Source organism: Felis catus, chromosome D1, assembly GCF_018350175.1.
Source record: "Felis catus isolate Fca126 chromosome D1, F.catus_Fca126_mat1.0, whole genome shotgun sequence".
Classification (NCBI taxonomy): Eukaryota; Metazoa; Chordata; class Mammalia; order Carnivora; family Felidae; genus Felis; species Felis catus.
In genome coordinates this window covers 28,822,630-28,850,598 of record NC_058377.1, presented here as the reverse complement: position 1 = coordinate 28,850,598, position 27,969 = coordinate 28,822,630, and the positions used below count along the sequence as shown (strand labels likewise).

The 27,969-nt window shown below is 41.3% G+C and overlaps 1 protein-coding gene across 7 annotated transcripts in view; it reads right to left on the bottom strand.

Annotated features, from left to right (window-relative positions):
* Positions 1-27,969, bottom strand: part of NTM (neurotrimin) — a 943,500-nt gene that overhangs the window by 93,363 nt on the left and 822,168 nt on the right. For all 7 annotated transcript variants that reach the window (XM_006936805.5, XM_045038541.1, XM_019811568.3 and 4 more), the window contains one exon: positions 19,614-19,739. In XM_006936805.5, coding sequence (XP_006936867.1) covers positions 19,614-19,739 — 126 coding nt within the window. The remainder of the gene's footprint in view (positions 1-19,613; positions 19,740-27,969) is intronic.

Sequence of the window (27,969 nt, the reverse complement as noted above, 5' to 3'; positions counted from 1 at the left end):
GGGCTACATTCTATGTAGCACTTGTGAAATGCTTAGGTGAACTTTCAAATTAATTATGTTGCATAAATAAATGGAAGATTCACCAAATGATAATTGCTGTTGTTATAACAACGGTCATAATCAATGGTTACATCATCTACTTTTTCAGTTTGTGTTTCAAAAATGTAAAAAATATCTTTGTCTTAAAAAATTGCTCTGTACTGGGGTTCCATCTCTCCTCCTTGCTTTTTGACTTGCTTAGCATTTCCATGGAGAGTATGCATGATTAATACAGAACTTTAATGAAGGACCATGCCCATAATGTTTTCATGTTTACAAAGTATCTGTGATGGAGGACTGCTAATCTCATATTGTGATCCTATCTTACAGATGAGGTAGCAGAGATTCACAGAGGAAAACTGGGGTTGACAGAGGTTCACAGAGGTCAATCCAAGAGGGCTATCCACTTATTAACTGGCAGAGCAGAGCCAAACCAATTGTCCTGACAATAGTGATCTTCTCTTTCCAATATTGCCTGCTCCCTCCTCTCCTCATGTGTGAACCTGGGATGTCAGGTGGCAACTGTGTGTTGAAAGTTCTCCTTTCCCAAGTGTAGAGCAGAGGTAACCGAGCTCCATTAGTGAAGACACATGCTGGGTAGAATGACCTGGATGCCTGTTGCTTTTCACAAATGTGCCTCCATCTGAGTTTCACCAAGGAATGTTGGATGATCAGTTGCCAGCCTCTCAACACACTCTACTTTCTTTTCTCCTTTTCTTTTTTTCCCTAATGTTTCCCAATATGGCGTATATCATCAGATGGTGAAATAACTCGCATTTGCCCCTCCAAGCACTTGGCAAGCACCTCCTTCCTTTATTTGCGCAGTGGGAAGTTTATAGTCTATATGAATTGTAATAGCTCCAAAGGGCTGTGTTCTCAGTGCTCTCCAGCTGGAGAACTCTCCCAGGCGAGACACGGGGAGAGTGACAACAACTCAACATGAAGTTTTTAATTCCCTTTTGTATCTAACTTGGATTTTAAAAGAGACACCGCTGTGACCCTCCTGGCTCTCTCTCACTTTGCCTTCAACTCACTCAGCAGCCATGGTGCTCAGGGAGGGCGGCAGACGAGCCTTCTCCCACTAGGCTGCCCTATCGATTAGCTACACAGAGAAGAAGGTTTTCATTTTTAAAGGCACACGGAAACATCCTCAAAGCCAATGCTTAATTTAAGTATCACATGAGGACAGCAGCAAAGCATCCTGACATTATCAATCCCTGTGGACAGCATCACCTCTATTTCCAAGCTACTTTTTTGGAAGTGGGAATGGAAAAGCCTGTTTGGCTAGCCTCACATCCCTGAAGACACAGGGATCCCAGCTCAAGACCCCAAGCACTTCATTAACATGGCTAGAACACTGCTTACACAGAAATGATGACAACACATCCCACTTCAAGAATGTACCATTATATACAAATAAGTTGGTTTCCTAGACCAGAAATAACATTTTCTATTTGTACTTTTTTTGTTGTTAAACCTAGAATACAGTACTGGTTTTGGTTAAACTTCAGTTACTTCCTTCCAATTTAAACTTCCGTTTCTCCCCAAATCAGACACTGCTAACTGTGAACATATTCTTTTACAGGTGAAACAAAGAAATGTACAAAGCCAATGAGCAGTCAGATATTCACTATCTCCATTCAACAGACACTCGTTAGCAACCTGTGGTGTCCACTGGGAACCTTAGGAGAACCTGGAGGTTTGACTCAAGAGGAAACTGAGGATGTGGAAAAGGCGGCCAAAAGGAAATGGTAGCCTGTATACCAAGAAGTCATCTGAAACTAGTATAGGCCAAACTCTAGTCAATGAAACGAGGTATTGTGGAAAGGCATAAGAATTGGAAATCTACATTTTACTCGCCACATGTGACCTTTGACACTTCACTCAAGTATCAGGAGCAGTCTGTTCATCCTTAAAAATAAGATAAGTTGCTAATGTCAATGACAGAGAAAATGCCACACTAGTGATCACTGATAGCACCACCTTTAATGCCACCTACCATCACATTTTTGAACATCCATTTTATACCAGCCACAGGGCATGCATTTACACACATTATCTTATGTAACCTTAAACAAACCCAAATACACATCCTACCATGAGCCTCACTTTACAGATGAGATGCCTAAGGCTCAGAGAAGGTCAGCAATGTGACCAAGGGGGCACTGCTTCATAAGTGGTATAATCAGAACTCAAGTCTTAAAAGTTCCCCATGTCATGTCTCTGATGAAGCTCAGGTGGTTTCTGGGACCCAACCCATGTCCATGAAAGACAGCATGCCAATATCTGCAGATATATCCAGAAGGCCAAATTCAATTTCCAGATCTACCTCTTGCTAGCTACTTGGCCTTCACCAAACTATTTAACAGTTCTGTGCCTCAGTTTCCTCATTTGCAAAATATATATAATAATGGTATCTGAACTTATAGGGCAGTTCCAAAGATTAAATGAGTTGATAGAGGTACAGTGTTGGTATATTATATGAATTCCATCAGTCTTTGCTACTATTGTTTTGTTTTCCACCATTATTAACTTTAGTGCCATCCCTCACTCAGTATATCTTCCTCCAATCCCCTCATACTCAAGAAGATTCATCAACTCCTAGGCCTGAGCTCCTTCTGTCTTAAAAGCTATATTTGAGGCCAGTTTTTAAGTAACTTATTTATGTTTAATTGTCATTTTCTGAAGATCAGCATAGACACAGAGCTGTAATTAATCTTTTATTGGGAGTCTCCCACACAGGTTAAATGACTTGTTCAAAGTAGCAGAGTCATCATGCTGCAGCAGTTGGAATGGTATGAAGGCCACTGCTCTCTTATCTAGATTGTGATAGATGAAAGTGGCTACCATTAATAGTGGAGTTATTAGGCATAAAATAGGAGGGAAAACAAGGACAAATGGCTATGTGAATGACTTTGCAAGACCAACATTTATTACTTCTATCACCATTATATTGACTGCTAGAAACTATTCACATTAGATGGGTTGGCCATCCTCTTCCCCAGAGCCAGACTTAGGCTATGTCACACAGTTGTGCAGTAGGGTAGAACAAAACACCAGATTCTGCATCAATGATGGTCATGTATTCAGGACTAGCAGCCAAGTTATCCTGGGAGATCATAGGCTGTCTCAACTTGGGTTTTCTCATGTGTAAAATGAAATTAATAGCAATAGTAAGATCATATGGTTGTTAGAGACTCAAATGAAAATGTAAAAACATTTTAAAACTTAAAAATGATATAAAATAGAAACTATTTGAATTCTAGCAGAAAAAGATTATTTGAGTTTGCAACCCCTTTGGTAGATGGGCTGATTCATCTTGGTTTTTGCTATCGATTATAAAACAGTCCAACAGTAAGCAGTGGGGTAATGGATTCAGAGTGGAGCCTCTGCAAACCATATGCCTGGTTAAGTTTTGTCCAGCTCCATACTAGGGTATGTCTTTGAGCAAGTTACTTACGCAAGCCCTCTGGGTCTCAGTTCCTTAATCTATAGAAGAACAGTAATAAGACCTGCATCATAAGGCTGTCAAGAAAATTAAAGATTTTATACATGTAAATCACTTCAAATAGTGCCTGGAACATAGACAATTCCTTTCAAAACACTGGCAATGATGATGATGATGATGATGATGATAGAAAAAAAGAATAAGAGGACATGCTCATAGTGATGATAATGATCCCTCTTTTAGTGTTCTTCTTTCCATGTGGATAGAGTCTAACCATTTTAGACTGCTGCTATTTCTCTAATTACTGCCACTTGCATTTTTAGGCACAGAAACACTAGCTCCTAGTCTAAGAATTCAGGCTTACCAAGAGATCCTAGGGTTCTTTACTGCTGTCTGCATTATGACAATGAAGTAGGGCTCTCATCAAGAGGTCCTTATAACCATGACAACATGAGCAGCACCACTCTACTGAGGATGTCATTGCCATGACAACACCCGAGTGACCAAAATCAAGAGGCCTAGAAAAGTGATGTGATAAAGAGAGAAAACATCAACACACAGAGGAATGTGACTGTTCAAGAGAAGAACAAAGCCTGGCCAGTGTGGATGCTTGGCAGTGAAGTCAAAGGAAGCAAAATTATTTTGGAGTAAACATTGTGGTCACACTCATTAAGTTGCCCTCAATTCTCAAAGGCCATGGGTTCTGGTTAGAAACTAAGATGCAAAGAGGGATGGAACCAGTTCTTTACAACCCTATCATCATTCACAATGTGCCCTATCAATCAAGCTTTGTGGTGTGTGTGTGTGTGTGTGTGTGTGTGTGTGTGTGTGTGTGTGTTTTCCCTCTCTCAAAGGAAAGAAGTGCCTCTAGGGTAATGTGGGCAATGGGAAGGGGCTTGTTAGGACTGTCAGGAGAAATACCTTGGATGGATCCTTGGGAACATACCTTCAAGCCAAGATTAAATGGAGAAGATTTCACTATACCTGTTGCCGCTGGTACTTGCTTCCATGTTGGTGAACTGTCCCCCGTCTCCAACATCATTTTAGATTAAATACTGAGGTTGTCTGCATCCTCTGCCCTGCCTGACCTAGACTCAGCAACACTGAGGCAGCAGGAATGTTTGCATAATTTGCAGAGAACTAAAGTATTTCCCCTATACAGATAATCTTCCCCAGAATAGGACTTAGGTTGTGTTTGTTGGCACATTTAGGGTAATTAGTTGATCATCCTCTTCTATCCCTTTTGGAGCTTCCTAGAGGGGCTTCAGCAGGATAAACATTTGTGGCCAGATGGGTGGCTGCCCAAGTCTAACTTGGTCCCTGTTCTGGTTGTGAAGAACAGATTAATTCAAATAACCCTGCCTTAGTTGGAAATCTGGTCATGGAAGATCAAATATGGAGGACTTTGAGAACTTTTGCCCTGGTGTCTAAGGAGGGGTTGAGAGATAAGCAGATATCATCTTCAATGCTCCTTCTCATTGGCTATTTCACACTCTAAACATTTGCAATAAGTGCTTTATCTATCAATGATCAGTGGAATCTTCACTAAATTTGATGGTACAGAGTCTCACCTCCAGACAATGTGCTCAGTGTCAGAGAGTCAATTGCTTTAGCAACATGGAGACTCTGGCTTCAAATTCCCAGATCAAACAAAAGCCATATAGAGAAATTTTAGGGTCACTCAGCTGTAGATCAAGATTTATAGGCAGTACCACAAGCACAGACCAGTCTTAGCTAATTCTTTCTTTTATTCCACCTGAAGAAGAGGGGCAACTTAGAACCCTAACACAAGTATAGCAGACACTTGAACAACTTGGGGGTGAGGGATGCTGATCCCTTGTGCAGTTGAAAGTCCACATATAATCTTTGGCCCCCCACCCTCTCCAAAACAAACAAACAAACAACCCAAAAAGCTTAGCTACTAATAGCCTATTGGCTGGAAGCTTTTCTAATAACATAAAGTCAATTAATACATATTTTGTATGTTATACCTATTATATGCTGTATTCTTTTGATAAAGTAAGTTAGAGAAAATAAAACATTATTAAGAAAACAGAAAGGAAGAGAAACACATTTATAGTGTTGAACTGTATTTATTTAAATACAGTTTATTAAAACAAAACAAAACAAAACAAACAAATAAACAAAAACCTCATATAGGTGGACCGAGGCAGTTCCAACCTGTGTTGTTCAAGGACCCACTCTGAATACACAGCAACAATAGCCAAGGAATGGCCAAGGGAAGCCAGACTGCAGATGGGATTTTGGGAAAAAGTCCTTCTTTACCTTCACATTCCCCTCCAACATCTAATCCTATATTGTGCTATATTTTATAGCAAAGCTTCTCAAAGCATTTTATTGGTCTCTCCATTTATTGAACCCCTTCTCTCCTTTCCTAATCAATCCTGTCCATATCTTCTTGCACCAGAATCATTCTCACCAGCCAGACTCTATGCAAGTGCATTTTACCAGTTCTTGCTCCCTATCTCCTTTGTCTTCTGAGCCACACTTGTGCACACCCCTCCTTTATGAAGCATCCTCTTCTGTTGCCTTTCAGATTTGCTTCACAGCTTTCTACTTTCCCACCATCATCCATGCTGACTCATCCTCTCATCTTGGCACCTATGTATTGGAGTGCCCCAAAGCCCAGTCCACAGAACTCTAACTAGCCTCACCTCATAGGTGGTGACAGACAGCCTTGTGGCACTGAACACCATCAGAGTGCTGCTGACCCCTACATTTATTTTTATACCCCTGTATGCTTACATAGCCAGCTATCTAATCAGCATTTACATTTGCATATCTTAAGTACCAAGCTCCTATTTCCACCTACAGACTCATTCCTCTTGGAGTTCTACGTGACAGAAAATTATATCCCTAGTCACCAGTGGCACAGGCCACAAATCTCAGTCACCTTTGATTCCTAACTCTGCCTCACAACTCCCATCTTTAATCAGTCAGGGAATCTTGGCAGCTTTAATTCAGAATACATTGCACATTAAACATAGTCTTATCACCTTCAACCCTACCACGATAATCCACATCATCATCATTTCTTGAGGGACCAAAGCAGAATCCGAACTAGCATCCCAGTTGCTACTTTAACCCACCTCTTAACCCTGCCTTTCTCTTCAAGCGGTTAAAATGGCCCTTGAACAACATGTATTAAATCACTTCACTCTCTTGCTTAAAACTTGCCAATGCCTTTTATTCAGATTCCAGTTTTTAACATGGTTTTCCAGGCACCACATGACCTGACCCTGGGGTCTCTTTAGCACACACTATGCCACTTACATTTGTCCACATTCTTGTGGTTCCTCACACACACGAAGCATGTTCTGGATGCACGGTCTTGGTATCTGCAGATACTTCTGTCTGGAAGACCCTCTCTTGATATGTCAGTGGCTCGCTTCCCTTGGGCATCTAGGTATTGGTCAGGGCTGATCCTTGTACTCTGACTAAAGTAGTACCGTTCATCATCCTTTACCACATCCCTGGGGTAAACGTGTCATTTTCCCCAACAGTACTATCTTCCTGTGACACTAGGTTGCATATTTATTTAACAAATATTCCCTATACTCCAGTGTTGCAGCTCCACAGGGTAGAGTCTTTGAATGCTGTGTCCACCACACAATCTGAAGCACTTAGATAATGTACTGTCATGTTTTAAGTACTCAATAAATATCTGTTGAATAAAAGATAATTCTTTCTGCCTATTTATCATAACCTTTGTACTCTATCATTTCTGTTCAATCCAATAAATCCTGATTCTTTAAAAAAATAAATATAACTAGAGTTGTTATGATCAATTTTGGAGAAAACTCTGACCCTATCAGCAGGTTCTGGCAATCTTACCCCCACCTCCAATTATCTCTTAATCCCAGAATCTATTGTCCTCCCCTGCTATCATGCTATCTCATGATCTCCAAACTTGGCCTTTTAATGGCCTCTGAAAAGTCAGTCCCCTTGCTCTGGATCACAAAAAAGGCCTGACCTTGCCAAAAGCTACAACTGTCACTACCCCACCTTAAGGTTCAGGAAGAGAAGGGATTTCTATCCCTCTCCACAGGCATAGGCTGCAGCTGAAATCTGCAAAGTGTGGTTTCACTGTCTTCCACTGGGGACAATTTAAATCTAACATGTCTCACATCTGTCACTGCCAGGGTGACTCTGCACCCCTTCCCCCCATTGTCAGTGTCCTGCAGCTCTTTCATTCCTCACCCCTCCCACCTTACATTTTCTGGGAAGCCACATATTACCTAAGCAAAGCACACTTCTGGGCCCTCAGCCTCTAGGCTGACAACTCCCTGAACTGCCTTAAGTAATTAAAACCCAGCTACTTTCTGAGGGCAACACTTCCTTCGTGTATTTCTCAAGAAATCACTGGGTTGTTTGGGGTGATAGTCCTTCTCACTCAAGATCACTTGGAGACCATTCCTCTTTTACAGTTTTATTGAAAGTCCATTCAAAGCTTTTGCCCTTTGGCTATGTTGCATCTACCTGTTCTCGCTTCCAATGACTGATGCCCTGAATTCCTCATGATTCTTTGAGGGCTTTCACATGTGGCTCACAGCCCTACTTGTCACTAATCTCAGCCATTATCTGGGGTGACTTTAACGTTCCCTTTGATGATTTGTCAGACACCTGCACCGTCAGCGACATGGATCCCTCTTCTCCATGGACCTTCCCTTTAACCACATTCTATCACTGTCATTTGCCTATGTTATTTTCCAATACCTTCAATAACTAATGAAAAAAACACAATTCACAATTTCTCTCTGTCTCTTTTTTGAGAGCACTCATGCATGTGCACACCAATGGGGAAGGGGCAGAAGGGGCAGAGAGAGAATCTTAGGCAGGCTCCACACCCAGCATAGAGCTGAACTCTAGGCTCGACATAGGGCTCAATCCCAGGACCCTGGGATCATGACCTGAGCCAAAATCAAGAATCAGAAACTTAACTGACTGAACCACCCAGGCACCCCAAGGGACCATAATTTCTAATTTGAACCTTGTCTTTTCCAGAATGCTTGCTCAAGTATTCTTACTATAACCTCATGCTGACGTTACTCACTAATTCATTGAAGAAATACTTATTGAATGTCTGTAATTTGACAGATACATGCTAAGCATTGGTGCACATAGCAGTAAGCAAGAAAGAGCATGTTCCTTCCCCTCGTGTAACTTATAGTCTATTGAGAGGAAGTTAGGTATTACATAATTCTTCTGGTATCTCCACAGCCTCCTTGATGACCCTGAATGTGGCAGCTGTGTACTGATGCAGGGCCTTTGTATTTACTGCAAGCCCTGCCAGCAACGCTCTTGCTGGAGTCATCCTAGTGTCCTCCCCCAACTTTCTTGGGCCGCCTTCCTATTGACTCCATCCCTGTCTACTCTAGTTAACATTATAACACCCATGTAAGCTTAAATCATGCAAACCGATCTTAATAATTAATGACAAAAATGTGATTTTCCTGGAGGATGTAAACATTTTTTGCCACAACATTATGAATCTTAATGTTGATTATAAGTGAATTACGGACATAAAAATAGCAAAAGTAGTATTTACTTAGGACACTAAATTTGAAATGTTAGTAACATTGAGAATTAAAGGAGATTTTGTTAAAAAAAATATTGCAACCCCCAAACATATGCTGATCATCTCTTTGCATTTTATTATGATCATTTTGTCCACAGTAATTACCATATAATACATTACAAAGTTTTTGTATCCATCAGGTTATTTTCTGTCTCTTCCACTAAAATATGAACTATATGAGGCCAGGATTTTGTCTGCTTTGTTCATTCATGTGTATCCACTGCCTAGGACAGTGGCCTAGCAGAGAGAGGTGCTTACCAAGAAATTGTTGAGTAATTCATGAACAATCAAAGCTTTTTTTCCAAGGAATTTTCCTGGGGGAGGTGGGGAATCCATGTCACCTTCTCTGATGAAATTCTTTTCTGGGATGGTATGTGACAGCATAAATAAATCAATGATGGGATAAAGCCATTTGTCTTTCTTTATCATGCAGATGACTGGCCAAATATCTTCAACCACAGTGACCTCAGTGAACCATTTAATAGAGTGCAAAGCAGTGATGCAAGAAATCAGAGAAGGAACACAAGGCCTCCTGAGTGCAGGACAGTTAAAAAAGAGGAGGAGTTCTGAATCCCTTATGGAGGAAAGATAAAGTCCAAAGTCATTCCTTTTAAATCTCCATTAGTAGAGAGAAGAGGGATTTATTTTTCAGGGTAAGAGGAAGGTGTGAGAAGAATCTATCACTGCTGGGGAGCAGCGGGTAAGATGATCCTCCTATGGCAGGAAGAATTTCTTCTTCATCATCCCAAATTCAAAGGTGATGACCAGCCTGAGTGTGCGGTAGTACTTGGGGAACCTGGGGAGTCCAGCCACGGAGTCTCCTTGATCTGAAAGGAACTAAATTGGTATTCTGTTCATTACTTCACAACTGTCCTGGCTCCAGTAGTAAAAAGCATTTTACACCACTGAGAAGATAAAATATGCCAAATACTACAAGGACACATAAGGGAAACTGAATGGAGTCAGATAATGAAAAACATACACAGGAATCCAGCAATTTCTTTTCATATCTAAAGCTGTTAAAGTGTAAAACAACCTAATAATAACAATCAAAGCCAAAGACATACCATTGTGTGAGCGAATGTTAGTATTTAACATGAAGAAAAAATAAATCAAGTCAGAGAACAGCCACATCACTGCCATGAGTCCCAGTCCAGGTGGAGGGGGAAAGCTGAGAGAGCATAAAACTCAGAAAGGCTGACTCAGTGGGAGGAAGAAAACTCACTGGAGAACTGAGGTAAGGTCAACTCTCCATGCTGGGGTTCTGTCCCTTGCTCAGAGGTATTCATGCAAAGATCCACTGCATGGAGCCACAGATCATTGGAGAGGATGGAATGTCAAGGCCAAGCACAGTGCCCCAAATGGAGTACAGTGTCTGAACAAGAGTGTGGGTGAGTTTACAAGAAGGTTGTAAAAAAGTGGATGACCCAAGGAGCAGAGCCCTGGGCTGGCAGGAGGTCTGAAACCAGAAAGTATACATGTCCCAGAAGATCCAGAAGAAGCAATAGATCAGAAACCTGGCAGGAAATCAATACACTTCAAGAATATGGACCTTGGAGGGGCGCCTGGGTGGCGCAGTCGGTTAAGCGTCCGACTTCAGCCAGGTCACAATCTCGCGGTCCGGGAGTTCGAGCCCCGCGTCAAGCTCTGGGCTGATGGCTCAGAGCCTGGAGCCTGTTTCCGATTCTGTGTCTCCCTCTCTCTCTGCCCTTCCCCCGTTCATGCTTTGTCTCTCTCTGTCCCAAAAATAAATAAACATTGAAAAAAATAATTAAAAAAAAAAAAAAAGAATATGGACCTTGGAGTCAAAAAGACTTGGATTTGAGTTTTACTTTGGCCATTGCATATTTGTGGAGCTGTGTGACCTTGACCCATTAGCCTTACCTCTCTAAGCCTCCCTCTCTCACTGATAAAGCAGCCTAATCATGGGACATGCTTCACACTGCTTGTGACAAGGACATTTGGAATGAAAAGCTTTCTCCAAGCTGGCATGGAAAACTTTATCTAAGCATGGTGGATGCTAGACATGGAACTCCAAAACCTTAAGTGATCTCCAGGGGTGTGATAGCCAGAAGGTCACTGTGTTTGTGGTGGATGGGGAGGCCTGCTGAGACCTTCTTGGATGCCAAGTAGAGCTGCCTGCTATAGATACTCATCAGAAATGTAGTCTTCTGGCCTGGAGGGGCTCCCATTTTAAGAAGCCCTTTGCATCTAACTAGCTAGGGCTGGTTAGCATCTGTGGGGAAGATGATACAATATTCTTGCTTTTATGTTTCCTTTTTTGTTCTATCAAAACAATTCTGCATAGTAACGGTCACCAAGTACCAGCATAAATAGCCTGACTTAGGAGAGTGTGGGGAAGGATGCTGTTAGCAATGACGGAATTCAGCCGACGTCTGATTCTAGAACATTTTTCAAGGGCTTTAAAATAATTGAGTAAAACCACAAACAGTGTCTGTGGTATGCACTTCTGCCCTTGGTTTCTAGGCTGAGGCTTGATTTCATATGTTCTCAATCCAGGCACATTGAACTCATTAATTTCCCCACTAGTCTTTTTATGATTCTCCTCTTCTTTGAAGTAGGAAGTTGCACAGCTATAATATTGCTTCAAACCAGATCATAAATTTTAAACTTACAAAAATGCTTATTGACATTGGCAAATTTTACCCTAACTGTATCTATCCAGCTGTAATTTTATGGCTAAAGAGAATTACGGAGTTAAAGAGTCATCTGTAAATGTCTTCCTCAGCTTTCTTCCTTCCCACCTTGGTCTGCTTGTCTGTGTTTAAAGCATTTGCTTAACGAGTTTCTGGATCACTTTGCCCCAGACTTGAAGTTGTGCCACTGGTTTATCTTTATCATAATAAATGGCTTTCTCTGTATAGGTTGGGCCTAATACCGTATGCTCTGCTGCTACACTGGACAGGAGATCTGCCACTTTCAATTATGATGCAATTATTTTTTTTTCCACCATCAATGACCACTGTAATATCTTTTGCAATAGCAATTACTTAGTTCTCCTGGGATAGCTACTTGGGGGTACTCTGGGAATTTTAATCAAGCACCTACGTTAATTAGAAAATGGTGGGGGGGGGTGAGAGAGGTGCTGATTAAGCACCTTTGAATGTCTATCCATTCTGGCAATTGACTGAGCTTCAGCTTTTGTAAGGATTCAACACTTTCAGAGAAAATAATTTTAATTCCCTCCCCTTTTGCTCTTGTCTCCTGAGTGGCAGGGAAGGCAAGATGCTGGCTGGGGCTATAGAAGCTCACATTGTTGGCCACCTACTATGTGTCATTTTGGGGCCAGGTCCGTGGCACTGATGACCACATTTAATCCTCACGGCATCCATGTTAGGAAGGCTTTATTTTCTCTGTTTTGCATATGAAGAGTGTTAGGGCTGGTTCTGGGGGCAGACCAGTGGGGAGAACATTTTCTTACAAATTATTTGGACTGGTTTGGGAAACATGATAGACATTAAAGAATGATGTGAAGAGATGAGGTTCCTGTATCTTACCCTTTACTCACTAAAGTGACTTTTATTTTAAATTATGCATCAGGAAGACTAAATTTAAAAAGAAGGGGGCGAAAAATACTGTATCTATCTATAGATTGGATACCTCTTTGTTCAACAATCACTTACAGAACCTGCAAACATCTGGTGCTGTGCTAGGCACTGCGGATAAAATAAAACAGCATAATAACTGTCCTTTGGCCATAAGGAGGGACTTTTGAGCATACAAGTCACTGTAAGAATTGCCATCATTAGGAATGTGTGCCAAATGCTATGGGATGTCATAAAAAGGGGTGACTCACTTTGCCTGAAGAAAGCCACCAGAGGTGACTGGTAGCATTTGACCATGGTCTTAAAGAAAGAATAGAACTCTATCCAAAAGGTGCAAGGACATGATCAAGGGAGACTAGCTGGTGAGTGCAAATGTAAGGACACCAAAGGTAAATGTCCAGTTGTTAGTGTAACTGCAACGTGTGGGGCAACTGGGGTCCAGAAACAAATAATGAAAATTCTTGGTGCCACACCAAGAAGCAAGAACAAAATTAATATATAAACACATCTTCAGAAAGATTTATCACTACCCCAATGGGACCCAGCTGGTAAGTAGTGGAAGCAATTTCAAATGTAGTTGGACCTGCTCTCAAGGCCCATTTCTTTCAGACAGATGGCCACCTTGTGTCAGGTCACCTCCACCCATGAAGAAATGGAGCCATTAGAGGTAACCAAAACTCAGAGAGAGGCCAGACTCTTCATAAAGCATGAAGCAGAAGAATGGAGCTGGAGAATTCACACCTGCCCTCAGGAAGTAGAAAAACAAAGCAGACATATTGGCCATTTCCCAAACCCACCTCTGGGATGAAATAACAAAGGAAAACAAAACAAAACAAAACAAAACAAAACAAAACAAAACTACTTCTCTTAATTGTGTCTCTTAGATTATCATACTCCAGTGGAAGACAGGCAGGCAGTTGGCAGCTCAGCAGGTTTCCTGGGCAGGGAGTCTGCCCTGAAAAGTAGCCAAAAAAGAAAAAAAGAAAAAAAGCAACCCACTGATACCAATGCTTTCTTTTTTCCTCAGGTCCCTCTTTCTTTGGAACTTACACTACTTCCTGGTTTCATAGTATGGGCGACCATGACTGGAGTTAATTTAGTCACTGAGCTCCCCCTTAGCTTACTGCAGAAGAGATTTGTGGCCTATATCAATTAATTACAGGGCAACTCAACCAAAATGAGACTCCAAGGGTTGTCCAGAGTTGGCATAGAGATCTTTTATAAACATGTTGTGTGTGTGTGTGTGTGTGTGTGTGTGTGTGTGTGTATTTTTGGTCCTTTCCTGCTGGGAGATAACCACCTGTGGGTAAGGAGAGGTCTTTAGTTCCATTTTGTCCTCCTTCCCTTCCAATCCTGGCTCTTCTTTGCTGGAGAAGTTTTTTTCTCATCTGCCATCCTAATGATCTCTGTGCCACATGGGGCCCCTGATGCTGGTGCTGACAGGCTGCTCATTAGTGCCAGGGTGCTGCAGTCAGCCGATGGCATGCCACAGCTTTGCTCCTGACACTTTTTCACAGAGCTGTCACTGGAGTCATGGCGCCTGCCAGCTCTGGTTGAACTCAAGCTGTGATACCTCCAGTGCCAATTAGTGCTTCAGTGTCCTGCTTGGCTGGGGAGGAAGACCTGTCAGTACTGACAAATGGAAGGTAGGTGGGTGTGGTGGGGGTGGGGGAGGGGGAGGGAAGGACTCAGGGCATTGACAAGGAGAAGAAAAGCTTCCATCCAAGGGACACTTTGTCCTCAACAACTTGGTGAGGTTTTTGGTGCCTTTCAAAGCTATGAGAAACAAGGTCTAGAAAAACCAGGTGCCCCTGGACCTCTTCAAGTAGAGAAGGAGACCTGAGGTGGGAAGGGAAGAGATTTGGCAGAGGAAGGTTTCTTAGTCCCACAGGTATTTGTCCACTGCTCACAGTGCACATTGAAAGGTAAGTGTTCCATAACAGACACTAGGTTTGGAGCCCAAAAGATGTATGGCCCTGCTCTTAATTTTGCTCCCAGAGTCTTTGTATGGCCCTAAGAAAAACCAATCTATTTCCCACTTCAACTATCATAGGAGGAGAATTTTTAAACTATTATTTCTCTTTTTCACACTGATTTCTTTCTTAGAATTTTTGTTTTTTTAACCTATGAGGAGAAACAAATTTCCATATACAGTTGAAGTAACTTTCCCTGGAAACATCCAGGATTATTTTATGAAACTGTTGGAGCCATTGAGGGTTTAGGCACAATTATGGTTGGGAAGAGTAAGACACCAAAAGGACCAAGAGACTCAGAGAGGCCAGATGAAGAACATATGAGAGTAACACACGCATCAGGAGAGTGACAGCAGTGAGGCAGTGATGAGGGTAGAAGAGAGCTCACTAGAGGATCCAGTTTCAAAGTCACTTGTGAGTCTTCTCAACTTTTTCAAAAGAGTACATGAAAAGGAGTCTCTCCTTCAAGGAGAAGTTAAGACCAGCCATAGCAGGTCTCCCAGTAGGAGAACTTTGGAAAAGCTTGACAATCCTGTGAAGACCAGAGAAAATGTCCTGGAAATTCCCCAACAGATCTTCAGCAGGAAACACTCAGGTCTCAACAGCAGCATCAAAGTGGAGTTCCTCAAGGATCAGGATGAAGTCTTTGACATGGGAGAACAAGCATGTCTTTCTGGGGCACTGATGAAAGTAAGTGCTTGTTCACAGAATCAACAAATATTTCTTGAATGCTTTCTAGGTGATGGACATTGTGCTAGAAGGTCAAGAAATAAAGTGAGATGTGGGCCCTCAAAGAGACATAGGTCTCAAAGAATTCATGAATCGGAAATCAGGACATCTCTGTAAACAGCTCACTGGACCTTTCTGAGCCCCCAACCGACATCTGAGTACAAAGTATTCTTTCAGTAGCCTTGGTAAGGTTTTTATTTTCAGTATTTTGTTTGATGGGAGAGAAGTGGAGGTAGGCACACTGAAAAGGGATGCTCCATTAGGATGCTCAATGATCCTTGATTCCGTAGGTATAGTAGAATCTGCATGTCAGTGATCTGACTCAAATCTTCACCTGAGTTCCATGTTGGGCTCCTGGGGATGTGGCAATATAGGAATCTCACCTTTCTCTCTAAAGCTCCTACAATCCAACAGCAACTGGAGACATAAAAATTTTAGGACACATGGAAGAATCAGAGTAACAGAGAACCTTAAAGGTTTTCTTTTTTACATAGAAAGACTAACGCTTAAGGCTTTGCTAAAATAAATTATTGCATGCCTAGATGGGGACAAAAGACAAGGCACAGAGCCATTAATGGGGACTGTGCCCATACGAGACAGGGGCCACTGATGGTGTTTGGGCCCTTGGAGTAGGATGCTAGCATTTACACAGAATTTGGTAAGAGGCCAATAAAACATTTGTGCCCATCCAAATAGAATTTCCTTGAGACAGAGAGAGGAGGGCTCTTCCTTCTGAAAAGACCAAGGCCCATACAGGTGTTAGCAAAACATGTACACTCCAAAACAGGTGTGCAGAAGGAGGGCAGGTATCTTTACAAAGCTTGTGCACTTTCTTCTTGAACTCTTGGGAGTGGTAAGTTCATGAGGAGAACTAGAAGACATATTGCCAGTAACAAGAGACAATTACTTCCCATGATCAATGGCAGCACAGAGGTGTGTCTTGGGAGGCCTCACCTTCCTCTTCATCTTGGATATGGAAAAGTGGCATTTTATCCATCTGATGTAAAGCGCTAGGCAGATAATTTCATGGACAAGGCCCCTCCATTCTGCTTCTGATCAGATGATCACTCCTGTGTCTGTGTACCAAAATGCATGAGCCATTACTAAAATGGTGGTTAACATTCCTGTTCTCCTTCTCCATGTAAAAAGGGGTCAAGCCTGGGATACACATTCTAAAGAGGTTTGTAGAAGTTTATTGCAAGCAGCACCATATGAGTTATGATGGAAGAAACTAGGAGTTTTCAGAAATGTACAAAACAAACACATCAGTCTCGAGGGAGAAAATGCAGTGAAGCCATCAGGGTTGCCAATGTGCTTAGCCTCCATCAGCTATCCATTCAGGGATTTTATGGGTATGTGTGTGAGAACTGTCCAACTTGAAACATGGTCTACCTACACAAAGTAGAACAAAAGATGACAAGAACTCTCTGCCTTTGGAGGCTTTGCTAAGATGTGGCATATCTTTTTTTTTCACCAAGGAACCCCAAGACTGTCCCAACTTATTTAAAATAAGTACCCTTTTTGGAAATATTTAGGGGGGAATGATGAAGGTCTTACTGCTAAGGGTCTCCAGCTTCGGTTCAGATCTGGCAGCAGTCCACTGACACCTCTGATCTCCAAATAATCAGTCACTGGGAAAACGGCACCCTGGTGAGTTCTGAGGTGATTAGTTACTGCTTGGCATGTCTCATCAGTTTGAATCTGCGATAGCTAATCTGGACCAGGGATCTGGAAAAGGCTGTTCATCTAAATTACTCTCATCCACAGGTAGATTCAGATTATCCTTCTCCTCACTCCTTGATCCATCTTCTGTTTCCATAGCAGCCAAAACAGTAAAATGGAAGCATCTGGCACAGGCTCAGGTAAAGTCCCCTGAGGCAATGAGTCTGCTTAATGGCCACAAAAGGGGTAAAAAGACTCTAAGGTATGCCAGTGTGAACTTCAGCAAGATAAAAGAAAGAGGGGGCTCCGATGCCAGAAGAGAGACAGAAGTAATTCTCAGGAAAAGAGAGAGAGGGAAAAAAAATGGAGGGATAATTGAAATTAATGCACAGATGTTTAGGAGACTGAGAAAGAAAGAGAAAGTAAACAATAAAAAGAGAAAGCATGAAAGGGCAAGACAGAAGGAGATGTACAGAGGAGAAATATCAGGAGGAGTACTTACAAAAGGACAAAGAGCTGAAAAGCTGGGAGAGGAAATCAGAGAAGATACCAGACAGGAGACAGAGGGAGACCTGCAAGAAGGAGGGGTCCAGTGCCTCTCTACATAAGGTAAAGTAAGTCTACCCAGGATGATGAATGTTCCACAGATTTTAAAAGCACAGAGCACCCTGGCGTCCAATAGCACTGGGGACAAGCATTAAGCAGTGATGAATGGCGTGCACTGTGAACTTGGAAAGTCTGTCCATTTCGATAGACCCTGCCTCAGAGGTGCCCTAGAGCCACGTTCTCTCACTGATGATCTCATGCACAGTAGAAGTCTCCTCCCAGCTTTTGGGCCAGTCCATTTGTAAGGCCATTCCAAATCGAGAGATCTGCAGACATGTGAGTACTCTCTCAGATCCATTTGCTCACAGTGGTAGAGTCAGAAATGGTTGCATGGGGTTGCTCCCAGCAATTCAGGCCTAACACACTGAAAATTTCATGACTTCTCTGAGAATCTCCAGCAGGGCAAGTCTCTCTTTCTGTGAGAGGAATTCGATATGAGGGCCCACTCATAGTCCTACACTGATTTAATTTAAATGTCCAAATGTTCTGCCATCTTCAGGAAGAGAGGATGTCTGCCCCCAGGGACAGATGTGTTGCTGGTGGGCAGCTCTCTGGTGCAGCCCCTTATGCAGACTATCTAGTGTAAAGAGAGACGCCTATTCCAAGGTCACAACTCTTAAGGGGATAGCCCAAATTCCAAGGCTGTTCTGCTGGTATAAAAGGTCACCTCCATCTCAACAAAGCATTGCGAAAGGGTAACACTGGCCTCAGAATTCTCCACAGGGTCAGCTGAGATGTTCCACTGGTCTTCAGGCAACTCAGCTTCTCCCTCAGCCCAGCCCTGCTTCCTTCCCTACCCCTTCATAGAAGTTGATCCCAAGAGAGCCTCAAATAAACTTCTTGCATGCCAATCACATTGTCAGGGTCTACTTTCGGGGGTCTCAACCTGCAACACCAAGGAGATATCCACTATGATGATTCCTTTAGAATCCTTGAACCTGTAGTACTCAGCCATACACATAACTTCATGCATACATGCATGCATAGACACACACACATACACACTTACTTAAACATAGCTCACATTAGCCAGCAATAAGCACTGAAATGAAGCATCTTTATTCACATATCTGCTCAAATGTCACCTTTTCAAAAGCTTTCTTCAACTGAACCTCTGGTTCTTCTGTCAATGTATACTGCTCTATTTTCTTATTCTTATCACCACTTGTTACATTGTAGATTCATTTTTTTGTCACTTGTCTCCTGAGAATGGAAGCTCATGAGAACAAAAACTGATATGTTTTGCTTTATTGCTATATCCCCAGTGCTCAGCAGAGTGTCTGGGCTATTATAAGCACTCAGTACATATTTAAAAACAAATGAAATAATTTAATGCATCTTGCATAAAAGCTACCTTAATGATAAATGGCATCTCCCCTTAAATTCTAAAGGTTTAATGTTTAATCCATGAAAGCACAAAACAGCACTTAGTCTGGTCTACAAAACATCTAGACATTTAGACAAGGTAAATTTTGCAATTTAGTCACACCTTGAGCTATGTTTGTTATCTAAGATTAATCTGAGTAACAACAACAACAAAACCACAAAACAGCTCATGGACTAGGGACCAGATATTTGTCAATGCTGAGGAGTCAGACTTGGACATTTTCCTTTTAGGACTATGCCCATTCAAAGTTTTTTTAAATCCTTATGTGTTGTGTTTTTAGTATATTAGAACAACCATCTGGACAATGCCACCAATGATGATTGTTCCGTCATCAAACAAGACCAATAAAGTTCACCCAGAACAGGTTACCACTATTGCACCCAGAAAGAATTGGAATTAATCTCCCCAGCATTCGAGAAACACTCAGATTTGATTTCTGAAATCTTACAGGACATATTCCTGTCTTGTAGAGATCACCAAAATTCCCTTCAGAGCCATGAGTATACTATTATCAGGATACCAAAAATGTAGGGCCATTTGGATAAAGCCACCAGTGCCATGACCTCCTAGCCATGGCCAACAATTCTTCTATTTCTTCTCTTACCTTTTGGGGAGATGTGTCTCCAGGTAACCGTAGGCTCTGGTCTACCCGTTGCTATGCAGGTGAGGCTGATATTATTCCCTTCATTAATGGAGATATCTGAAGAAATCTCTACAATTTTGGGAGATACTGTAGGGACAAAAAAGATAAGAGGTAAATAAAAATCTTGCTGAAACATTTCTTTGTTGTCTTATAATGATAGTTGGCAGCACAGCCCAGGGGCTGAAATATTGGGACTATAGGAGTAAATGATTAAAAATTAGAGGAATTACCTTAAACATGAAAGAATTACCTTACCTTGAATTTAGCTTTTATTTCTTCCCATTTAAACACAGAGTCAGGGAGTCTGAATGGGAATGGATTCCACTGCAATACTGCAATAACTGTTCTCCTAGCCTCCACCTGCTTCCTTCTCCACTCTCACCCCCACCCACCTCCGACACACATTCACCAGTCATTCTCCACACCGCATTCAGAGTACTCTTTATATAATGCAGTTCTGATTGTACCACATCTCTGCCTAAACACCTCCAGTTGCTCCGTATTGCCTACCTGAAAATACACAATCTTCTTTATGCTGGTATACTAGGCAGTTCAGAATCAAGCATCAATCTATGCTACCTATGATCTCACCTTTCCTTACCCTCCTTGTTATCCCCGACACTCTATGTCCTTCTTGGCCATCACGCATTTGGGATCTATATTGTCTCTTATGTCTTCCTGGAAATTTTCTGGTCATTCTTTTTTAAAGTTTATTTATTTTGAGGGAGAGAGAGAGAGAGCAGGGGAGGGGCAGAGAGAAAGGGAGAGAGAAAATCCCAAGCAGGCTCCTAGCTGTCAGCACAGAGTCCAATGCAGGGCTCAAACTTACTGTGATAGCATGACCCAAACTGAAACTGACTGAGCCACCCAGGTCCCCCTCTAGTCATCCTTTAAAGTCCAAATCAAATGCCAGTTGATGCAGCTTTCCCTACCCCTACTCGTGTCTGTCCTCCTTCAGATACTTAAGTTAAAGCTCTTCTTATCTGTGTTCCCAGAGCACATTACTCATACCTAATGGGGAATCAGAGGGAACAGCAATTAGGCATAACACATTTGGTCTCTTTGTCTCTCTCTATCCTAAATTAATCCCCCAAGGAGGCGAAGGGTTTATTCTAATTGGTAAAATTGTGAGTAGGATCCTACACTTCTTTCAGTCTTCTGTTTTGGAACCAGGCTTCCCTTAGGAAGCTGTTTTCTCGTGGCATCTTCCTCAGACATGTGACACAGGGGCAGCATCCCATGGGGTCTTGTACACCCTACAGCACAGCCTCCACTTGCCTATATGTATCTGTCTCATTCTTGTGTTCTAAATTAGAAGTCCATTGTTGCTATACATCTAAGCCTAATTCTCTAGTACCATCTTTCCCACTGGTGAATGTGGCATTTAGCTCAAGTATGACATTTGTTTCTCTTATTTTCTAATTGATTTATAAAGTAAGGGTGACATTCATGAGCTTCCAGACTCCAGTTCTTGACACCTATCTATGTTATGGTTATTTGCTTAGCATCTCTCATCCAATAACCAAGAACTTTTTCACAGCCTGAGCCATGACTGAATCATATTTATAACCAGGGAAAAAGCACAACAAATATTTATAGGATGGAATTATAATGATATTCAAGGGAACCACCTTTCCAACCTGCTACACGTTTGTAACACTATCAGGACTGGATTACGAACACATATCAGTTTAGTCTCACAGGCACTAGTTTTAACACATTAGTTCATCATAAATTAAGTGACCCCTCCATTCAGCTCCCTTAGGGCTCTTCAGATTAGGTTCTTCCCTTGAACAAGCCACCCTCTTAGCCATCAGAGTGTGCAATTCCAGCACACATCATCTACCCAATACACAATACCATCTGGCTTGCTGGAGAACCCAGGAAACTTAAATGTCAAATTATTTCCTGTCCCAAGGCCAGATGATGAACCCCCTCATTTGAAAATCAGATTGATTGCAAATTTCCATGCTGGACTTTCTTCTTCTGCTTGAACCATTAGTCACTCACTTCTAATTGTGTTAGACTTTCTTCTCCATGAAAACGGGATCATCCAGGTATCTTCTAGCCTCCTTCCTTCCTTCCTTCCTTCCTTCCTTCCTTCTTTCCTTCCTTCCTTCTTGCATAGTGTCTTCCACTCCCTTCCCACACTCCACCTTACTGGGAACACTCATTAATAAGCATGTGTTGCACATTTATTTCCTAATCCCCACACCTTTGCTGCTGATTTTGGTCACTTAGACTCTCTTCTCCAACTATGTATACCTATTGGAATTATCCAAGGCCCAGGTGAGGGCTTTCTATAACGTTGTTCAGATATCTCCACAAAGATGTCACCTCTCTTTCCTGGCAATCCCATAGCCTCTTCCAAGTCATTTAAAATAAACTTGCTTGTTACACTTGTCTCATCTTTCCTGTATGCTATACATTCTGAGTATAAGATCTAAAGACTTAGTCTACATTTTTATTTTCTGCTGTCTTGAGTGGGGTGTCATACAAAAAGTAAACATCAATTAATCATTTTTAGATATAAATCCATATTGAGCTTTAGACAGAGAGACAGCGTGTGTGTGTGTGTGTGTGTGTGTGTGTGTATGCATTTGCACATACACCTGCACTCTCACAACTATTTGATAGGACAGATACAACTATTTGGTAGAAGAATCAATGTGGTGAGGGCTGGGGAGTGCCCATTGGCTCTATGATCCAGGACTTCTAAGACGTGACATTGCAATTTATGGCTGTACCATTTTAAAAGCTAGATTGAATCTTCTTGGGCAGAAAGACAGTTGGTGGGTTAATGACTGGACACTTGATTTGCTGACTGTCTGAAGGATCCAAGTTTCTAAGTGCTCTCAGTATTAAAATCATTTAAACTTGATGTATTTTATTCACTGCTTTAACTGTAACAGTCACTGCTTGCACCACCACTCCCCCAACCCATACATTCACCTGGCCCTTGCTCCCACCCAGCGTTGGCACCCACAAAGCTTTGCTTGCTTCCTGGAGGACAGGCAGCTTGCATAATGACTGTGTTGGCCTTGCAGACACTGCTTCAACTGTGCAGGTAAGTAATTTATTGATCTGTAAAGCACTCCGAGATGCTTTGCAAGGGATTATGTCACGCCAACGCCATGCAATAAAATAAAAAATGATGGACTTTGTGAACACAGGGTGATTTAGGGTTTGTAGTTGGAAGTGTGCTTAAAGTACATTTTAAGTGGAAATCAGACTGGGTAATGAATTACTCTTGCTTTGGAAGGGTTTACTGGGAGTTCATTTTCCTGGCTTCTTACATGATAGCTAATCTGCTAATCATACACTAGAGAACAATGGACAGCCCCCAAGTAGAATAGAAGGTGTTTTGGGCCAGAGCTGTCAGCACAGTAAGTATATTAAATGAGACAATCACACCTTATGCTTGGAAGAATCATCTAGAATTGTCTCCCTCCACTAACAGTTGGAAAGTATCCAACTTACGAAGTAGAAGTTGGAGAAATGCTTGCTGTCCTTTCAATTCTGCCCAGGAGAACAGTTCAGAGGTGGCACATGGCCCCAGATGAGTTTGAAAGGCAGACATTTCATGGCATAGAGCTGTGGTCGTTTGACAAGAGGTGCAATCCCAATTATCAGAACTAAATTGGCATAGTACCTAAGGTACTAGGGGATTGAAAGTATCATTTTCCAGGAGGAAACTGCTAGCACACTGTCAGTATTTAAAATTAAATTGAACTGATAAGGATGCACTGTGGTCTTAGCTAATTCATGTTCATAAAAAAGTTCTGGCCAACTAAGATAGGATTATTTATATATTTATATTGTTTCCATGGATATATTCTGCATCTTACCTCTTCTCATTATGCAGGCTGTTAGAAACATACTAGGATTACTTTGTCTGTCCTTCCTTCCTTCATCAATATTCATTGATCACTTCCATACACTGGCATTATGCTTAGCACTAAGAATTTAACACTAAACAAGACACAGCCCTTGTCCTCAAGGAGTTACAGTCTAGAGATATAAAAATTGGTCCAGAAGTATATACCTTTAATGTATTGTGACACAGAAGAATAGAAATGGTATTAAGGGAATACAAAGGATAGACACTTAAGCCAGCCTGGAGATGGATGTCATGTCAGACCTTGTGGATGTGTGACATTTAACTAAGCCCAAGATAAGTAAAAGTGAATCTGAAGAGGAGAAGAGGGAAGGCATTGTAGGAAAAGGAGACATAAGAAGAATACTATTATTAAGAGTTTTTGTGGCAAGGCATAATTATTAATGGAAGAAGAGCTGCTGACAGAGGCTGGGCCAAAAGTCTTTCAGCGAACATTTGGTGAACAACTCCTATATACACAACTGTGTTGTTGGTATATGAGGGACATGCAGAAATATATAAATTCTGTTGGCTCTCCACTAGCTTACAATCTGTTTGAGGAGACAGTGACTATGAACATCCTAGAGAGTTGAAAAATAAAGCAACATTTGTCACAAAATTGTGTGGAGTTGAATATCAAGTGAATGGTACAAATATTCAGTCCTGTAAATTGGGAAAAGGGAGGACACTGCAAGTAGGAGTGTTAGAGTGACTTTGCCTTGGCTAGCGAGTCTATTTTGGATACCAACAAATGAAAAACAGTCACAAAGGCTGAGAAAGTAAAGCCACTTCAAGTGGAACAGGAACACCTGGGGATCAATGGGAAGCAGAAATTCATGAAATGTATGAAGACACAGTTTATTTACTACAAAAGACAAAAGAGAGTAGTGGTTGAGATCCTGACTTGAATATGTTCCAACTGGGTAACCTTAGCCAAATGAATTCACCTCTCTGTGTCTCACTTCCTCATCTATGGAGCAAAGCTAACAATACCATGTACCTCTTGGGTTTTTTTGAGGATTTAAGGAGTAAGTTTACAAAGTGGACTTAAAGGAGGTCCTAGCAATTTGAAGTGCTCAATAAGTGAGTTTTAATATTATATGCACTTGGCAAACACATTATGTAGTGTCAATAAAGAATGGGTGGTTGATAGATTTTAACTGATTAAAGGAAGAAGAGGATATAAGATCAATGAAGAAAGCTAAAGCCAAATTATGGAACAGCTTAACTAGATCCTAGATTTTCACTCTATTCTATAGGCAACAGCATGTATTTGAAAATTTTTAAAGAAAAAAAATCCTTAATATTTTCAATGTACTTTAGGCAAAACAATCTGCAAAAATGTGTCAGACAGAATGAAAGACAGAAATTGAAGTCAAATAAATCAATCTATATTAGAGTGATATTCAAGGCATGGATTAAACTGTTGGCTCTATAAGGATGAAAAGAAAAGGATGGTTTTAAGATCAACGCCCAGGAAAATGCACGGGTACTTGATTGCCAGGAGGGAGGAATTAGAAATAATGAGTCAAGTGTGAATGCCATTTTGTTCAACAGCAGTTAGATGGCTAAGTAGCACATTCCTGGAAGCTATATGGAGATCTTTTGGGGAGGACATTATTTTGATGAGTTAGATTCTGTTTTAGACATTCTGATAGACATGCAGGCAGATTTAACCTTTCGGCAATTACAGTGATGCCATTAAAGGTCTGGGGCAAGGTCCCAGAATAGGATTTGAAAGTCAACAGTAGAGGAGTAATAATTGAAGCTTCAAAAGTAAATGAGATGTGCTAAGAGTTCATACTTTCTTAAAAAGGCCATCAGCTAGTTTCCACATACATGTATGTAACATCTCTGCTGACTTTAAGTTCTGAACCTAGAAAAAAACACCAATATGGGAACAGGAAGACCAAGAAGTGAAGAGGTTATGTTTGGGAAGGGAGGCAGAAGCCCAGTGAGCCACACTCTGAATACAGTTCCACATTTAATACATTATGTTAAGGTTTAATCTGGCTCTTATTGAATTCTAATTCAGAAGTGTAAATAATTAAATAAGATAATTATTGAAACGGTATTCTAGGGAACTTCCTCATTCTTGGTTTAGCTTCCACTGCCCAGGTGTTAAGTTTTAATAATTATGCCATTAATAAATAGCAATTTGCTGTTTTTAGCACACAGTAGATATCCTATTAAATCCAAATTAAGATGCTTTATTAAGCATTGCACAGTCCTGTGGGGCTGGGAATGCACATAAGTTGCTTGGACCAGGTTGCTCCCCATGGCACATGCAGATCTATGCATCCCAGATGGCTCCCTTTACTGCCAGTGGCACTTCTCCTGCCTCTTCTCTGTAGTGAAGATCTGAGATGCCTATGGCAGCTAATGGTAGTTTTCACAGCAAGGGCTGCTTCACTACTAAGGCCTTGAGACCACTGTCCTTACATAACTAAAAGGGCCAATCTGGAACACCCTTAACTTTCCTGGTTTCCAGATCCCACAGAGAGACTCTCAGGTGTATGTTAATAGGCTGGTGCATGAATGTACCATCTAGATCAAAAAGCTGAAGATGCAATCAAGCAGATGTTGGTTTGTGGACTAATCCGTCTTTTCTTACTGGTCACTGTAGACCAGGGCAAAGTCTCCTGCAAAATATAACTGTTAATTGAACTTCTTTTTCTCATTCGGACTAAACAAAGAGATGAGTTGGTCATGGAGCATGAAAACTCCTTCTTTGAGGTCAAAAGCCCTTCATGAACCAGAACCTGCCTCTCTTTCTCCATCCCAAATCATTCTCTTTTTCTCACTCCACCGGCTACCCTTCCTCCTGAAACACTCACAGGTCATTCATTCCTTGACTCAGATGCATTCTGCTTATCTTTTTCCCTGCTCTTCACCTGGATGGTTTTGTCTTATTCTTTAAATCTTAGCTCCTCTACGAAGCCTTCCTTGATCACCCTTTCTAAAGTGGAACGTGCCATACTAGATGGTTACATAATTACCTGCCTCTTCCCAATACAGTAAAACCTTGGTTTGTGAGCATAATTCATTCTGGAAATATGCTTTTAATCCAAAGCACTTGTGTATCAAAGTGAATTTCAAGAACAATTGGCTCAGCTGTGACCATGTGACACTCGGCATCACGTACTACTCGTATTGCAGACACTGCTCGTTTATCAAGTTAAATTTATTAGAAATGCTTGCTCATCTTTCAGAATACTCACAGAACAAATTACTTGCAATCCAAGGTTTTACTGTAAAATGTAAGCTCTGTTGCCTGTTTTGTTCATTGAGATGCTCAGCACATACCATAATGTCTGGCACAGCTTTCAATAAATATTTTTTTGAATGAATGAGTTAGGGTGTTTTTTATTTTTTTTTAATATTTATTCATCTTTGAGAGACAGAGCATGAGTGGGGAAGGGGTAGAGAGAGGGAGACACAGAATCCGAAGCAGGTTCCACAACGAGGTGTCAGCACAGAGCCCGACGTGGGGCTCAAACTCACAAACTGCGAGATCATGACCTGAGCCAAAGTCGGATGCTCAACCGACTGAGCTACCCAGGAGCCCTGTGTTAGGGTGTTTTTATTCGACTATTTGGAAATGCAAATAAATTGAATGAAATGAACTTCCTCAAGATCTTGAAATGACCCCTAAAGACTCTCAGTATCTATAATAATACTTATAGTAACTATTTATTAAATACCTGTTGTATAATAGATATTTTACGTATATTACTTTATTTTATCCCTGCATTAACCCCACAAGTAGATATTACTTCTAAAATGCCCCAATGTCCTCATTTATCTGGAACTGTAGAGTCTCTTGGAACATAGGACTTACACTGCCAAAATCAGAAAAGTTCCAGGTAAATGGGGGTGTGTTGTCTCCCTAATTATTTCCTTCCCTACATTTTACAGATGAGAATAATTATATTCAGAAGGATCAAGGAACTTGTTCAAGGGCATACAACTGAAGATTGCAGAGTTGAAGAGTGTTTTTGAAAATAAGGGATTATATGAGTTAGAAAATACAAACTGCATGTGGAATCATGGATGCATACTTTAAAAACCATAAACAGATACTGAGTACACACATAGACACATGCATGCATTGACACATTTTGAATCTCTGTTGTTCATTACATATTTTATAGGGAGCTTGGCTCCATTATTTCATTTAATCTTGACAGAATCCTCTGAGGAATGCTACTATTCCTACTTACATATGAAGAAATTAAGTCTTAGTGAGATTTTTGTAATTTGCTCAAAGTTATCCAGGTAAAGCATTGACAGTGGGACCTGAATGTAGATTCTATATGATCCAAATATATTAAGTCTATTGGAATTCACATTACCAAAAACTGTGACCTTTGCTAAACTTATCTGTCCCTTTCACCCATCATCCCCTTTCACCTCTCCATGTGAATATCTTCATGCTTA